We start from the raw sequence: 16679 nt of genomic DNA, 5'->3' as shown, positions 1-16679 counted from the left end.
CCTTCTCCAACGTATTGTTAAGTCTCAGAGATTTATTCTGTGGTGAACTTTGCTCCCTCCTTAGATTATATCTTAGGAACTTTTAACTATTTCCCTGTGTATTGACTTGTAACTATAGAAAGTAAGTGGCTGTCTTTTAAACATGCCCTGATCCAGTAGAGACCCCTTCTGAGAAATTGCTTCCTGGTTGAGATGCTGCAGCTTCCTCCTCGTCCCTCTCCCGCCTCACACTTTGTAGATAAACTAGATGTGGCTCATCTGACTATATTGTACAAAAGCTAAAACAAACGTGGAGTCCACCCAGTGTGGGTCCTGGGCTGACAGCAGCATGCCCCCGTGTGACATGGTTAGGGTGTTTTCATTAAAACCAGGGAGCTGGATAGATTGTAAGGAGCTGGGCCTTGCAGTCCCACTGATGAGACCTGGCCTCCAATCCTGGTTCTGCCACCTTGAGCAAGTTAGCATATCTGAGCCTCCTTCTTCATCCTTTAAACAGGGATAATGATGCTACAGCCTAGCATTGTGAGAACTCAGTGACATGTGTACGGTACTTCAGGTAGAGGGCACAGTACATGCTTACTGAATGAACGCTTACCTTCTAGAACCGAAGTTTTCGTGCTCCTCTTTCACCCTCACTGGGTCTGGCCTTGTTTCACAGAAACCTTGCATTCTCGTAGCTTTTCGTGGTGTCGGGCCCGCGCGCCTCAGACTGTGTGCTGGGGAACCAGGGAGCTAAGCTGTTAGACCAGAGACACAGGGGCTCAGGTGGGTGGCAGGTGTCCTGGGGCTGCCTTCAGTGATAGGCTCTGTGTTGGCCTTTCCAGGTCCCCCAGATCCCAGCATCTACGTGGAACCCATCACTGAGGAACGGGCCGCGAGAACTCTGTACCGCATCGAACTGCTGCGGAAGGTCCGAGAGCAAGTGCTGAGGTGTCCGCAGCTGCACGAGCGCCTCCAGCTCTGCAGGCCCAGCCTCTACCTCCCGGTCTGGTGGGAGTGTGGGAAGCACGATCGAGACCTGCTCGTCGGCACCGCCAAACATGGGCTGAACCGCACTGACTATTACATCATGACCGACCCCCAGCTGTCCTTCCTGGACGCCTACAGAAACTATGCCCAACATAAGAGAACGGACACCCAGGCACCAGAAAGTCTCTGTTGCCTTTACCAGACCAACTCCAAACTATACGAATCTCTCACATACACTCAGATGAGCAGGACTTCAGAGCCCCTTGAAAATGAGCCTGAGAATCTAGTGAAAATAGAAGGTAGAGATGATCATCTGGCTGCACCTGCGGGCAGTTTATCCGACATGACTTGTGAAAACTTTATTTCTAAAGTTCAGGATGTCATTTCCATCCCCCACGATGAACGTCTGCTGCCTGAGTCCTTGGAGGGCATGATGTATGGTAAGAAGGCCCTGAGTCGGAAGCCGGGCTCTTTTCAGGAGAGCCGCACTACCAGGACAGAACCCAGAAGGGATGCTCTGGCCGTCTCGGCCAGCGAGGATGGGAATTGGCAGCCTGGTGGCCGCGAGGCAGAAACATCTGCAGGCCCCTCTTTTATGGACAGCTTAGAAGCAGGAGTAGCTCAGATGAACATCAAAAATGGAAAACATCTGTTGCTGTCTCTTTCGAGGGAAGGGGAGCTCTGCAGTGACACGGGGCAGAGACCTGAAAGCATTGGGCAGCTAGAAGCCAAATGCTTAGCTTCCCCTTCCTTGGATCAAGGAAATGAAAGTGGGTTTGTAGATATGTGCAATCTTAGTGTCTGTGACTCCAGAAGAAGCCTGTCATCAGATCAGCAATTAATTGATTTATTAGAAAACAAAAGTTTAGAAAGTAAATTGGTTTTGAGTCAGAACCACAGCGATGAGGAGGAGGAAGAGGAGAATGAAGAGGAGAATGTAGGCGTGGCCGCAGGCCTGAGGCAAAGGCCCGAGGTTGTGCATCTAGCCGAGCCCACTGCTGATATCCTGAGGGAAAAGAGCCGAGGCTTCCATGTGGAGGAGGCCATGAGCCAGAGCCCTGGACTGCAGGGGGCATTTCCTCCAGCAGCCTGTCTGTGTCACTGCAAGCACCCAGAGGGGTGGACGCGTGGCCTCGAGAGCGAGGAGCTGGAAGTGGAGAAACCCAAGGGTTATAACCCAGACATGTACAGAAACAAGACCAATAGTGTCACAGTGGAGCCTGAGCCCCCTGCTCCTCCGGCAGAGCCGTGTCAGGGGAAGCACGAGCTGTTAAAAGAGCCTTGGAAGGACAGTGCTGAGGGGAAAAAAGCTTTCGCTGTGTATCCGGAGGCCAGTGAGCTCAAGTCCGAAGACATGGATTTTGAGAGTAAAGATGATTATGACCGAGACGGGAACGGCCATGCTCAAGGTACAGTCTGTGGGGTCTGTGGTATTTTGGATGAGCCAGTCCTCACAGAGTGGGGAGGGGCGCGCGGCTTCTGAGTCACACCTGCCCACATTCCCTGTGGTTTAAGACCAGAGGTCACAGGCCTTGTCTGAAAGTGAGATAAGAGCTTAACTCTGATCATTCTAGAACATCGAGGATGTTATAAACAATTGTAGCACTGTTGCTGCATTAGCCGTGTGATTTGGGCAGGGCTTCTGTGCTGCTTTCTCTACGGTAGATGCTAGATGTGGTGTCGAGGGGAAGGAACTTGTTCTTCCGCTAGGCGAAGCCCTTCAAACCGGTTAAAGTAGAAAAGCCTGGGAATGTCAAGAACCTGCAGTTTTCTATAGGGGGGGAGTTAATTTTTCAGGAACTCCACAAAAATACAAATAAATGTGATCTTTATTAAGGTGAGAAAAGATAGTGCTATTTATTCTTGTCATTGTCCAAACCTTGTGATTCAATGTTGGTGCATTTGGTTTAGATTCATTTTAATAACAGGAATAAAAATAACAAAATTACAGGTAACTCAAAAATACAAATACATTTGAGCTTTTTAAAAAGGGAAGTCTTAGATAAGACTTTAAGTTAGGAGGACTTTTTAAATGTTAAGAGTCTAAATGACTCATATATCCCCTTGAAGGGATATAAATACCTTGATTGGAGATTCTGAGCAACAAGAAATGGTTTTTAACTTTTTTACTGTTGTGTTTACTTCTTCAGACCCAAGAGGGCATTTTAGAATGAACAAAAATCATTCTATTTATCCTTGTTATTGTCTCAAAAACCCCACAAAAGACAAAATCCCTGTTTGTGTGTCTGGCCTAATGCTGGGTGAGGTACTCAGGGATGTAGACAGACACAGCCTTCTCCTTCTGCAACAGTGACTTTTATATCACAGAGGGAAAGAGGGAGGGGAGCTTAGCTAAGCTTCCCTGCATGATCTAGCTTCCCTTTTATTGTAAGCTCCCTCACCTTTGTTTTCAGTCATTGTGATTAGTGACTCCCTTGAGACGGGTTCCAAACTCAAGTTAAAATTTACACACTAGCTAGGATAGTGACAGAGAGGCTACTGAAAGTAGTTTAATCGACTTGTAGCCCCAGCTGACCCAGGGCGAGCCCATCTCTGACCTTGTCCATCCTCAGCCTAGGCCACAAAGGATCATTGCCGTGTGTTAGATTATGAAACCCACGTTGTTTTTTGAGCCTTGTTGTGGGGAAAATCACCAAATAGTCTGTGGAAGTCCAGGCAGTGAAATGAGTGCAGAGTGTAGAAGAATATGGCTTAGAGGAGGAACATCTGTCCATCAATGCCCTGCGCAGTGTCAGCTTGCTGAGCTTCGGTGAGTGGCGCACGCACTCATGGGCGGGCCCCTTGTGCCAGCGCTTTTCAGAATGCTTTTGCAGACCTCAGAGGGGGTCCTCCACACACAGGAGACATGGAACAGGTGGGGCAGAGGGGTTGGTCTGTTTCTGCACCTGGAAGTCTGCCGTCAAGGAGCAGTAATTGGTACAGCTGTCAGGGCAGGCCCCCAGATCTCCTGGCTCTTTGTCCGGGGTTTTCTCTCACACATCATTACTTTTTCTTAAAACTCAAATCCAGCCTCTCTGCTTGAAACCTTTCAGTGATGCTCCCCACCGGATATAGAGTAAAATTCGAATTTTCTATCATGACCTACAGAATTCAGCATTACCTAAATGATTCTACCCTATACCCTCATCTTTGTACTTTCCCCCTGGAAGTGTCTCTTTAGTTCCTCAGCACGTCCAGAGTAACCATCGTCCTCCTCTTCTTGGTGTTCTCTCCTTCGAGAAGCCCTCCCTTCCACCAGCTCTTACTCCCTATCATGGCAGCTTGTTTCTTTTTATAGCACTTGCCACTGTTTATAGTTGTAATTTTTTTTTTTTAAGATTTTATTTATTTTTTGACAGAGAGAGACAGTGAGAGAGGGAACACAAGCAGGGGGAGTGGGAGAGGGAGAAGCTGGCTTCCCGCAGAGCAGGGAGCCCGATGCGGGGCTCCATCCCAGGACCCTGGGATCATGACCTGAACCGAAGGCAGACGCTTAACGACTGAGCCACCCAGGCGCCCCTCTAGTTATATTCATTTATTATTACTGTTTTCTTGACTGTCTTTCCCCCATGAAACCGTTAAGAGTCTGAGGGTCAGGGCCACATCTGTCTTGTATATCCTTGAATCCACTGACCTAGCAAGGTCCTGTTCATGGTGAGAGGTCCCTGCAGCTCCTAGACTTGGTGCACAGTCACAAGTGAAATCTCCACATTTCAAAGGATCGACATTCCTTGTCATTTCACAAGAAAAGAGGCTCACCACTTTTCCTGCACTGGACGTTTTGCTACCCTGTGTTCATTCCCTGTCATTCCCTCCCTTACCGGTAAGTGGGTCTTTAAAGATCCGTTTCACATTGATAATAAACTTTCACCAGTGAAACATAAAAGAATGAGTTGCATTTCCATTTCTTTCCATTAATGAAGTAATCTAAATGTTCTAGGTTTCTTGGCATCATTTTTGACATGAAGCAGGTCTATTTTACCTTTGTTGTAAGTTTCAGGACTTCTCATCCATCGTCATTAACATCAGCATCTTGCTGTGTTACGTTTCAAAGACTGCCTTCAGATGTATTAGTATTATAATGTTCAATTTCCTCTTGTCAGCTACGCCACATTTACAAGCCTCTCGGTGCTCATTCTGCTCTCAATCTTGGATACACAGGACAATCTCCTCTTTTCTTTTGTTGTTTTTGTTGGTGTGTGGATGCTGAATTATCACATGACTTGCATGGATAGCCCTAGAGAAAGGATCTGCATTTATGGCTTAACTGATAGGGTTCTTCTGGAAATAGCATGCTAATTAATGTTCAATTTCAAATAAGTTAGCACAGAATGGGCTAATTTTTTGAAAAGACAGATCAGGTGTCTTAATCATTCAGATCATTACTGTCTCCCAAGTACCGGATTAATTTTTTAAAGCCTTCTTTACAGATTACCCAGGGAAATATTCTGAAGAGGAGAGCAAAAGCTCGACATCAGGCATTGCAGGAGACCTTGGGGATGACCTGCAGGAGGCTCGGGCTCCCACCATTGCTCAGCTGCTCCAGGAGAAGACCCTCTTTTCCTTCTCCGAGTGGCCAAAGGTACTCCCCAGAGCATGCATTCTCTACCCAAAGCATTCTCAGCTTGTAGAGTATTTCTGAGTATAAGCTCAGAGAAATGTCTAATATCTTGAAAAGGTGTTAGTAATGTCACATATGAACATTAAAGAAATACACACTCGACCATAAGATAAAACTGTCTTCGTATTTAAAGCACCGTGGCTTTAATTTTAGTTTTCATTGTCCAGAGCACAGAACTTATTTTAAGACTTGTAAAGTGAGTACATCTGAGTGCTTTTTTTTCTAATCAACTCCTTCTGGTTAGAAAACGTGACATTTGGTCTCTAGGGACTTTGAGAATTTGGGTAGCTCGGTGCTTACTCCTCTGAGCGTTTGGTCTTTTTTGTAGGATCGCGTGATAATCAACCGCCTGGATAATATCTGCCACGTGGTGTTAAAGGGGAAGTGGCCGTCCGGCCCGCGGTACGAGCCCTCGGGCACCCTGCCCCCGCCGGCGTTAAGCAGCAGTACTTGTTCTCGGGGGAGCCTCTCGGAGCCAGAAGCGACCGAACTCGGCTTCAGCGGGGGTGCAGCATTGGTGGCCCCGATCCAGAAGGTGAGGCCCTGAGCGCCGCGTCGCTGTGACACGAGCAGTGAACGATGCTTTGCACTTCGCAGTTGAGTCATTTCATTCAGCAAATACTTACTGAATGGATAGGGTTTTTTCCTTTTTTCTCTCTTTGGGCTTTTGGTTTTTCTCTTTGGTTTTTTTCTTTTCTTTTCTTTTCTTTCTGTAAAGTCACTGGTATTAATTGAAGAACTTAGATTTTATCCCGTAGGCAGCAGGGAGCTACTAAAATTTTGGAGCAGGGAAGTGCATGATGAAAGCAGGGTTTTACAGCTCGGCTGGGCTGGTGGGCAGGTTCTTGGGAGAGGAGGGTCGAGAAAGAAGAGGGCCAGAGGCTGGGAGGCCAAGTGGGGATCTGATGAAGAGATGAGGTCCTAGACCAGGTTAGTGCCAGAGTGGGTACAAACAAAGGGAAAGGGGCAGATGTTGGCAGGCATGACCTGATGACTAATAAACATACTAGGAGAGGGAGGCGTGAATGGATCAGTGTGTTCCGTACTTGGAAGACCGTGAGAATGATGGCAGCTGATAGAAATTAGGGAAATCAGGGAATGGGTTTTATAAACTCAGGCTTATAACTCAAGTTTAATTTGAGGTACATTGTTAGCACACTGCCTTTTTTTAATTTTTCCAATGGATTCTGATGTACATCTGAGGTTGATTCCCTGGATTACGGTCTTGCAACTCCAGGGGTACTTCCTGGACCAGCAGCGTTAGCAGCACCTGGAAATCTGTTAGGCACACAGTCTCAAGCCCACTGAAGTGGGATTGACATTTTAAGAAGCTATGCAGGTGAGGCACCTGGGTGGCTCAATCGGTTAAGCATCTGCCTTCGGCTCAGGTCATGATCCCAGGGTCCCGGGATGGAGCCCCACATCGGGCTCCCCACTCAGCGGGGAGCCTGCTTCTCCCTCTACCTCTGCCTGCCCATCACTCATGCTCTTCCCCTCTCTCAAATAAATAAAATCTTTTAAAAAACAAACTATCCAGGTTATTTGGTGCTAAAGTTTGAGAAGGCTTGAGTGGAAAAACGTCTAAGAATTGATTAGGAATCCTGCCAGGCCCGAGGAAGTCCGGGCTGGAGAAGGAGCTGCCATTCAGCCATAAAAGTGGCATTCAAACCTCCATGTGTGTGTTTGCAGGAGACCTTCCTGGCTCCAGTATTCACAAAGGATGACCAGAAGCACAGACGTCCCTACGAGTTTGAGGTGGAGAGGGATGCAAAGGCCCGGAGCCTAGAACAGTTCTCTGCTACCCACGGGCACCCCCCCATCGTCCTCAATGGCTGGCACGGGGAATCCGCAATAGATCTCTCCTGCACATCAGAGGGGTCCCCGGGAGCCACGTCTCCTTTCCCAGTGAGCGCCAGCACCCCTAAGATCGGGGCTATCGGTTCACTTCAAGGAGCTCTTGGCATGGACTTGTCTGGGATTCTGCAAGCTGGCCTGATCCATCCAGTGACGGGACAGATTGTCAATGGAAGCCTCAGAAGAGATGACGCTGCCACAAGGAGGCGGAGGGGGAGACGGAAACATGTTGAAGGAGGGATGGACCTCATCTTTTTGAAGGAGCAGACACTTCAGGCAGGAATCTTGGTGGGTATATGAGACCATTAGGTAAAAACCCTGACCTTTCCACTCTGAGTAATAAACCTTTCCTCAGACACACGATTTTTTAATCTGTGGCTCTTTTATCCCTATTTCAAATGTCCTACTTAGTTTCTCTTGTTATAAGTTGCCCTCAGTCTTTTCTAGAAACAAGTTTAATCCATTACAGGCCCTTCACCTGCATGCAACCTAAAGATATGAGCCAGGGGTCTTGCCAAATACAAACAGCCCAGACTCTCCAGTGTTTCAGAAGAGCTGCTGGTGATTGAGTAAAGCAAAGCAGCAGGTTGGGTTTGTGGCAGTGGTACTTGGGGTTAGTGGGTTTTCCGGGAGCTGGGGTTCAGGAGAAGGAACAGGGGTCAGGATCCTGAATGTTGATCCTGGCTCTACGACTTGACCTTCTGGGCTACATGGGGCATGCCACCGTGCCTCACTGTGCTCCCCTATGAAGTGGGCCTGTAGCATCTCCCCCAGAGGGCTTCACCAGCATCATGCCAAGACGCCCTCAACCCAGAGGAGATCATTGTAAACAACAGACAAGGTTAGAAGCTGTATGCCTGGCCAAGAGAGATCCCCTTAGACTTTGCTTCATGTGTCAAAGACAGCTGACTTCCCTTTGTGTTTTGTTTTTTCTCATTTATTGAATTTCAAGCTCCAAAACAGGAATCACATTTCATGTTTTCTTATTTTAAAAGGAATAATAATAACCAGTATTCATGAGTGCTTGACATGTGCCAGGCACTGTGTTCAGGTTTTAGTGTGACTGTCCTATTTGATCTTCACAACTCTGTGAAGGTGTTGTTATGACTCCAATTTTATAGATGAGGAAACTGAGGCTAATAAGCATTGAATAATTTGCCCAAGATTATCCAGTAAAGTGGCAGGTCAGGGAACCAAACCAAAGACTTTGTTCGCTGGCACCTAAGAGCTTTATTATTAAGCTCTGTTGTTTGGTATATTTTAAAAGTTTTGTCTTCCTCTTAGACTTCCTATATAATTTGGGAGGCTGAAGTGACAGGTTCTTTCCCTTCCCAATCCTGCAAGCTTTTAAGACAGTTGTCTCGTTTTTTAGAAGTGCAAAGCCATAGTTTCTCCATAGTGATCATAGAGTATTTTTAAAAATGTATTATGCAGACATTTATTTAGCACCACATTGTACTTTGTAGACCCTGTCATAGGCATTGGGAATACAGAGATGAGTAAGACAGGCATTCCACCTATAGAGGGAGCGACAGGTAAGTATATCGCAGTGTGGCATTTCCTGGTGTTGGAAAATCTGTGAACGGGGCGGGGGGGGTGCGGTGTGCAGGGAGTGGAGTGGCCTGGAACTGTCCGTGACGGTGACAAAGGAGGTAACACAACTTGAGCAGACAAGATGGAATTAAAGGTCACCAAGTAGACAAGAAGGGGAGAGGAGCATCAGGTAGAGGGAACGCCAACACATGCAGGAGCCCATGTGTGGGTCAGTAGTGTGAAGGATTCTTTATTTTTTAAAGATTTTATTTATTTATTTGACAGAAACAAAGCGAGAGAGGGAACACAAGCGGGGGGAGTGGGAGAGGGAGAAGCAGGCTTCCTGTAGAGCAGGGAGCCGGATGCAGGGCTTGATCCCAGGACCCTGGGATCACGACCTGAGCCGAAGGCAGACACTTAACGACTGAGCTACCCAGGCGCCCCTAGTGTGAAGGATTCTTACTCAAGTACCCCAGCATAGTAATACTCAGGTGGAAACGGATGGGAAGATACAGAGAATATGTTTTCCTTTCAGAAACTGGTTTTCATTCTGTCATGCTTAACTGCACATACTTGTTTCTCTTTCGTCCAGGAAGTCCATGAAGACCCAGGGCAGGCCCCCCCGAACACCTCACACCCTGAAGGGCCAGTGGCTGCCACTTCGGCCCCCGAGCCAGCCCCAGCAGCCGGCAGCCAGGCGGAGAAAGCCATTCCCAGCAAGAGTCTGCTTGACTGGCTGAGGCAGCAGGCCGACTACTCCTTAGAGGTTCCCGGTTTGGGAGCAGTAAGTATTGTCCGTGCTGCCTGCCACTGCCATTTCCTTCCTGCTGACTTGCCGCTGTGTTTGCTAAGGAGCGTGCTCGGGGAGGCCAGGAAATTTGACAGAGATCTGCATCAACGGAGAACATCATTTTCAAGTTTGGGTTTTTGTCTTTAAGTTTAAATTGTGATGAAGTTTTCTAGTAACAGAAATCACAGCCATGTCAGAATGCGGTGCCAAGTTGTGTAAAATCTTATGAGGGCAGGACTTTCCTAAGCTCAGCCCCCTTACCCCCCCCCCCCCCCGAATTACCACACAAGGTCCTAAGTGCACAGAGAAATCTTTAGTTTGCATAAACACTACCACTTCGGGCATGTGTTCTGTGTATTCTTTCCAAGTTAATACATTACCACTTTGTAGGGAAGGGTGTCTGTTCTTAGTTTGAGTTACACCTTTGCAACTCTTCCTTCAAGTCCTCTTACTGCCTTTGCCCGAGATCCTTCAGATTAGAAATCTGTAGAAGAGGGCTCTCAGCACTGATGTCTCTTCTTGGTGTTTCTTTTCTCATGTGCTCACCTACCCCACCACCATCTTTGTCCTGGGTACATCTAACTAATAAGATGTGGAGGTAGAGAGCTCAGAAGAGGAGGAGGAGAACGCATTCACAGATGCATACCCTCCAAAGAGAGACAAAGCCCGCCAGATAGGTAGCAGCAGAGAGAGAATCTGGGGAATGAGGAGGAGAAGAAGGCCAGGGAGTAAGCAGTACACTGAGAGACCGCTGGGCCAGCTCCAGTCTGACCCAAGGGGCCCACACAACCTGTTCTCTAGCTTGCTGCAGGAATGCCATTGTTTAAAGAAAACCTAGGTCAGGGCCCAGTAGCACTGTCCTTCGTCAACCTAACCTGACGGGGTCCTGTACGGAGGGCCATTAATGAGAGAAGAGCAAGGGTGCCTGGGTGGCTCAGTTGGTTAAGCGACTGCCTTTGGCTCAGGTCATGATCCTGGAGTCCCTGGATCGAGTCCCGCATCGGGCTCCTTGCTCGGCAGGGAGTCTGCTTCTCCCTCTGACCCTCCCCCCTCTCATGTGCTTGCTCTCTCTCATTCTCTCTCTCTCTCAAATAAATAAATAAATAAATAAACAAACAAATAAATAAAATCTTAAAAAAAAAAAAAATGAGAGAAGAGCAGAACTAGCTGAAAAGCACCACCCTCATCAGAAGAATCTGTGACAGGATGTTTTGTAATGTTGGTTTCCATTTGCCTCCTAGAATTTTTCAGACAAACCAAAGCAGAGGAGGCCACGCTGTAAGGAACCTGGAAAATTAGACGTCAACTCCCTGAGTGGGGAAGAGAGGGTTCCCGCTGTCCCCAAGGAGCCAGGACTAAGGGTAAGGAAGAGGGACGTGTCCCAGTGAAGCCAAGCCTTGCAGACTCAGGGAAAGCTCCAGCTGGGAAGTGGGGAGCCAGACTATGTCTTCTCAGATGACAGAGGCCAGCACGGGAAGTTGATAAGGAGCATTAACTGGTACTGGGGCCTCGAGCAGCAGTAGGACTTCCCGTAGTCATTTGTTTTCAACCTTTACCACCAGAACTTTTGGTTTAAATTTGTACTTAAACCATTTCCAAAACCTGATATCCGCCGCCCACCCCCCATCCCATTGCAGTGTAGAGAGTTCAGGGAAATATACCTGAACCCCTATCAGGAGTCTGTTTCTAGAGTTAACAAATGTCATTATTGGAAATTTCCATTTAAGACATTTCCTCCTAGTCCCATCCTCACTGGCAATGAAAAACAGCTGACACCAAGCACCGCCCTTCTCCTCATATAGAATCCTGAGCCTGGAAGAGACTTCAAAAGACATCTGTGAAATAGTTGTAGTCCAACGCATCTGAGTTAATTATAGTTCACAGAGGAGGACAGATTTGGAATAGAAAAGTCATAACCTCTAGGGGGCAGTAATAACATTTCAACCTGAAAATGTGTCAGGCTTGGGCAAATTATACGTAAATGTGCTTTTAACCTCCTAAAAGTGCGTCCTCCCCAAACAGGGAGCCTCTGAAGAGCCTCGTGGGCATCTGTTCTTCTCGGGTTGCCCCCCTAAATGCACAGGCTTTCCTGAATGCCTTCTCTTCGAGGCTCTGCCAGCTGCAGATTTCCTTGGGTGTGAATCCCCCTCTTGGTGGGACTGCCTGGATGTGATTTCTTTTTCAGCTCCAGAAGACCACCCACCCTAGTCATTTGCTCCTTTTGCAGAAGAAAGTTAATGTTTTCAAGGAGTCTGTGACTGATGTTGTCGCCTAGTGGATTGTTCTAGCGGCTCTGCAGACAAAACTGCTCTCCCTCATCCCCACCCCCCACCACAGCCACTCCAGGAATGGGGCCGGGACCCCGTCCCAAGGTTGGCTGTTTGTTAGGAAGCTCATCACACTGGAAAAGCTGCCCTTTTGCCCCTCTCTGGCTTTGTTGTCAGAGAGTGTCTCTGCCACCCCTTTTCCTAGACCTGCTTATGCTGTGCACACTGATGCAGCTGTCGTCCTTAGCCCGACTCACTTTCTCCAGCCCTCAGGCCGTCTCCCCACCTTCTCCCCGCGTTTCCGCACACGCTGTCACGTAAAAGTCATCCAGGAGAGACTCCGGTCCTTGCTTTGTTGTAGCCTCTGAGCTCTTGCTGTAGAGACATGTCAGAAAAACCACATGGTTTCCTCCTCCTTCCTACATGTCTAACAATTTCCCTCATGTTCTCTGGAAATTAATGTTCACTTTCCTATAGACACTGATCCCTTGCCAGAAAACCCATTTCTAAGCTGTTCTTGCAAGCCAGCCTTTTACCAGAGATGCACTTTCCCTCCTTTGTTAAATAAACACAGTCCCTGCCTCGGAGGCCCTCGTCCTGCAGTAAGGCAAGATGAGGAAGCCCTTGTCCACCTGGTCCTCAGGGCTGCCCGGCCTCCCCAGTGGGGAAGAGCCAGCACGGCCCAGACCGCAACACTCTGCTTGATTCCAGGAGGACCCGTCTCCCACAGCTCCTGCTGGGACAGGAGCCCTCTCGGGTATGCTCCGCTTGTTCTCCCACGGAGACACCCCCCCACCCCCCCACCCCGCTTCTGGAAACAGATTCAGATCAAGAAACCTCTTCCTTCCCTCAGCCCCTTCTGCTGCATGTGCTGTGGCTCAGCTGGGTGAGCTCCACGGGCTAGAGTGAGGCTGTGGGACTCAGCTTCCAGGACGGCCAGTACATAGTGGTCGCTCGTGAGATGTGTGTGGGCACGTGCACATGTGGATGGAAGTTACATTTGTTTCATAGATGTGTGTGTAGGTTTTTTGTTTGTTTCTTGTTGAGCTGTTGGACAGTAACTTGCAGAGATGACCCGTCACCCCTAAATACTTCAGTGTGTGCCTCCTAAGAATATTTTCCTACATAACTATTACCATTATCACACATGGGAATATTAACAATATTTAATATTTAGTCCACATTCAGATTTCCCCAGTTGTCCCAAAAATGTCTTTTTTTTTTTAAGATTTTATTCATTTATTTGAGAGAGTGAGCGAGTGACAGAGAGAGCTTGAGAAGAGGGGAGGAGCAGAGGGAGAAGCAGCTCCAAGCCTGACATGGGGCTCAATCCTGGGACTCCAGGATCATGACCCAAGCCAAAGGCAGATGCTCAACGGACTGAGCCACTCAGGCACCCCCGAAAAAATGTCTTTTAGAAAAGCTAGTTTTTGTTTTATTTTGTGTTTAGGAATTTTGACTTCATTACCACACACACCTCCTCCTTTGGTTGTTAGGTCTCTCTTCACTCAGTGAATGTTTGTTGGCTAAATCTCCTAGCCTTCCTAGGAAGAGTAGGGAAGTTTTGGTCAGCACCTTCTTCTCTACCTCTGTCCAGGAGTTAAGTTTGAGAGCTGGAATCCATAGGCTTTGGAATAAATGCTACCCTGTGTTGGTGAAGATGTCTTCTTGAGTTGGAATGCCCATGTAATCATCTGGAAAAGCAGATTTGCCTCCAGTGTTGCTTAACATCTGACTCTCCTTTTCCTTGCTCTCCTTGCCCTCTCCCCAGGCTTCCCCTGGAAGAGGAAGCAGGTTTGCTCTCAGGGTATAATTACCAGGAGGGAGAGCTGCCAAATCCCAACTTGGCCGCTGTGTGTGGTCGCTGAGCTGCTGGGAGGGGCACCTGATGGGGTGGGCAGCAGCTGAGCGGCTAGAGGGACTCTTGCTCCCACAGGAAGTGGTAAGATCCGACTTCCTCTGCCAGCACCCCTCTTGGTGTTGCTGTAGATGAGGAGCTGTTCCCTTTACCCCCGAGACCTTTCTGCTGCTGCTCTTCCAATCTGAATGCCTCCTTGGCAGGTTCCCGGTTCTGAGAGGGCTCAGCACTCTACATCAGAGGCTCACAATAAGGGCAGGAAAGGGATGCTTCTGGACGTCCTGATACCTGAGGAATATGTCAAAGATTCCTGCGGGATGCAGGCTGGTCTTGATGAGCAATTTAGCCCTAGATGCCCTGATGAACTCAAAGTATTTTAAAGAACATCTGATTTATAGCAAGATGTTTGAAAAGAAGATAGAGGCATTGTTCATCAAGCCCTGGGTTTGCTTCCCAACAGAAAGACTTCTAAACACACCCTCCCCACTAGAGAGTTATGAAGGAACTTTGTGGGTATAAAGGAAAAAGACACACCTCGGCACCTTTCCCTGGCTCTTGGCTGTGGGTGGGCTACAGGGAAGAGGTGTTGGAAAAGCCCAGTGGTCCTGTTGGGGCTCCCCTGGCTGGGGCCCTGGGCTGAGGTGGTGCGCATCAGAAGTTCCGCTTTTAATCTGGCCCCAGTCCATCAAGCCCTACTCTCTCTTCAGAAATAGGAACCAGGCAGGAAGTTCTCCCGAAGTGATCATCCCCAGAGCCAGAGTGAGCGGCTGTCCCGCGAAGAGCAGGCGCCATCCCATGTGGTGTGGTGCGACAGTGTCTGCTCTTCCCTGCGCAGCTGTGCCCCGGGGCAGATCCCTCCTCCTCTCACTTTGTGAGAAAGAATGGGCACAAAACATGACAGAATCACATGTCCCCCCAGTCTGCTATTCTAAACCAAGGCTTTTTGAGAAGAGTTTTCTTAGAGTCGACCATCATAAAGCTTTTTGCCCATGATCTGGTTTTTCTTGAATATTCTTTAGAACATTGAAGGACAGATAGAGAGCTTCAAAAATGACATAATTCTTGGGGACTTGGGAACATTCAGATACTCGTTTTTCACGTGTCTACAAATCTTTAAATTCTTTATAAAATGGCTGTGATGGTTGTACTGACTCCATGGGGTTGGTGGGATCGCTAATTGAGATAATGCAGATGGAGCCCTTGGCATCTGCCTGACCCAGGGTAAAAGCACATTGAGTGGTGCTGTCGTTGCTGCCGCTGCTGTTCCTTTCCCCACCCCCGCTCTGTGATGGCCACCGGTCGCCAGTTTCCCATACTGCCCAGGCTGCCACGAGCGTGGGCCCCATGCTTCCCTCCCCAGCTGCCACCCCACGTGTGCTCACAGAGAGCCTGAACCCATGTTACCCACCAGCCCCATCCTACCGCTGCCCCTTTGAGCAGAGATGTGTTGGATTCTAGGGATTAGACTTCTTTAACAGGAAGAAGAGAGGCCGTGAGCTGAATGGAGATGCCAGAGCTCCTGGATTAAAGTCCAAAGTGGGAGTACTTAGGAAGGGTGTGAAGAGCCAACTCTTACCTGTTCTCAGGCTTGGCTGCCAGTCTCAGCCCTTAAGTATCTGTGGACTCCCTGACTTCCTGTCTCCTTTAGCACTCCGGCCCTAATAAAAGTGTTTTTCTGGCCCTTCGGCAGTCTCTTGGTGTGACCTGCACCTGCCTTCTGGCTCCAGGTATGCTCCGTTAAGGACTGCAGCTGGGTCCCTGCGTCTGAGCCTCCGAGTAAGCTGGTGGAGTCTCAGCTGTGTCTTGCCACATCCCCGCTCCCTGCTCCAGACTTGCAGGGAGGAAAGGCGTTGATACAAACGGCGGAGAATCCTGAAAAGGCAGCAGACGCAGCTGTAGGGAAGCATGGGCTCCAGCGTCAGCAGCGCCGGCAGCCTCACTGCTGGGCCCTCCCAGCTCCTGCTTCTGTGCAGGGGCCCGTCCCCGTTTCCACATTCCAGCCCGATGGGGACGTGCATCCCCAGTGCAAACCCAGGGTTATGGATCCCCCGTGGCCACTCTGAACATCTTGGGCCTCACCATTGCTGTGATCAAAGGGAAGGTGGTAGAATTAACAGCAGCTTTGTAACAGGAACAGGGAGGAGGAGGAGGAGAGAGGACTGCAGGGGTCCACAGGGAAGGGCTTTTTCTTTATGGTCCTCTGTACAAAGAAGACCGAGAGTGCACAACAGCAGTGTTAGGATAGCGCGCCTCGGACGCCGTGGACACACACCTCCTTGATGAGCCGAATGACAGCAGGGCGGAGTGGAGGCCGCGGAAAGGAGAGGGGGCGGGGCTTTCGGGCACGGTCCCGAGAGAAGTCACGCCCTTTCTCTGGGGAAAACATTTGATAGATTATTCATGCCATTTTGGAAGCAGATTCAGAGTTAGAGACATTGTGATTGCAGCGGTGGTTTCGTTCTCTCCCCGCAAGCAGGCGGTAAGCTCTGGCGGAGCAGGCTCTCCAGCTTGTGCTGGTGCATCCTCGTGGCCCCGCAGGGCTCCTGAGCCACAGGCACCAGGGAAGGAGCGAGTAGGCTGCAGCAAGCCCACTGCCAGGCTGGCGCACTCCCTCCGCCCCGCGGCCTGCGGCTCACTGATGCCGGGGAAGCGGCAGGCTCCCGGGCTCTAGCGAGCCGTCCAAGGAGGCGGGGGTGCAGTGTGCGCATGCGCAGTGCCGGTGACCCGCGTGCCAGCCCGGCCGTGCGCCCCAGGCGCGGTCACAGTTCAGGCCGCGTGGCGCTTAGC

General features: G+C 49.3%; 1 protein-coding gene across 5 annotated transcripts in view; it reads left to right on the top strand.

Annotated features, from left to right (window-relative positions):
- The window catches only part of CHD6 (chromodomain helicase DNA binding protein 6), a 195950-nt gene that overhangs the window by 175565 nt on the left and 3706 nt on the right, over window positions 1–16679 (top strand). For 4 of the 5 annotated variants that reach the window (XM_035006336.1, XM_035006335.1, XM_035006337.1 and 1 more), the window contains 6 exons: window positions 825–2378; window positions 5400–5551; window positions 5919–6125; window positions 7280–7732; window positions 9570–9761; window positions 11009–11128. In XM_035006336.1, the coding sequence (XP_034862227.1) occupies window positions 825–2378; window positions 5400–5551; window positions 5919–6125; window positions 7280–7732; window positions 9570–9761; window positions 11009–11128 (2678 nt within the window). The remainder of the gene's footprint in view (window positions 1–824; window positions 2379–5399; window positions 5552–5918; window positions 6126–7279; window positions 7733–9569; window positions 9762–11008; window positions 11129–16679) is intronic. The other variant, XM_035006338.1, reaches the window with a different exon arrangement.

This window comes from Mirounga leonina, unplaced genomic scaffold (assembly GCF_011800145.1).
Source record: "Mirounga leonina isolate KUSES-001 unplaced genomic scaffold, KU_Mleo_1.0 Mir_150, whole genome shotgun sequence".
Taxonomy (NCBI): Eukaryota; Metazoa; Chordata; class Mammalia; order Carnivora; family Phocidae; genus Mirounga; species Mirounga leonina.
This window is presented reverse-complemented; position numbering and strand designations above follow the sequence as displayed.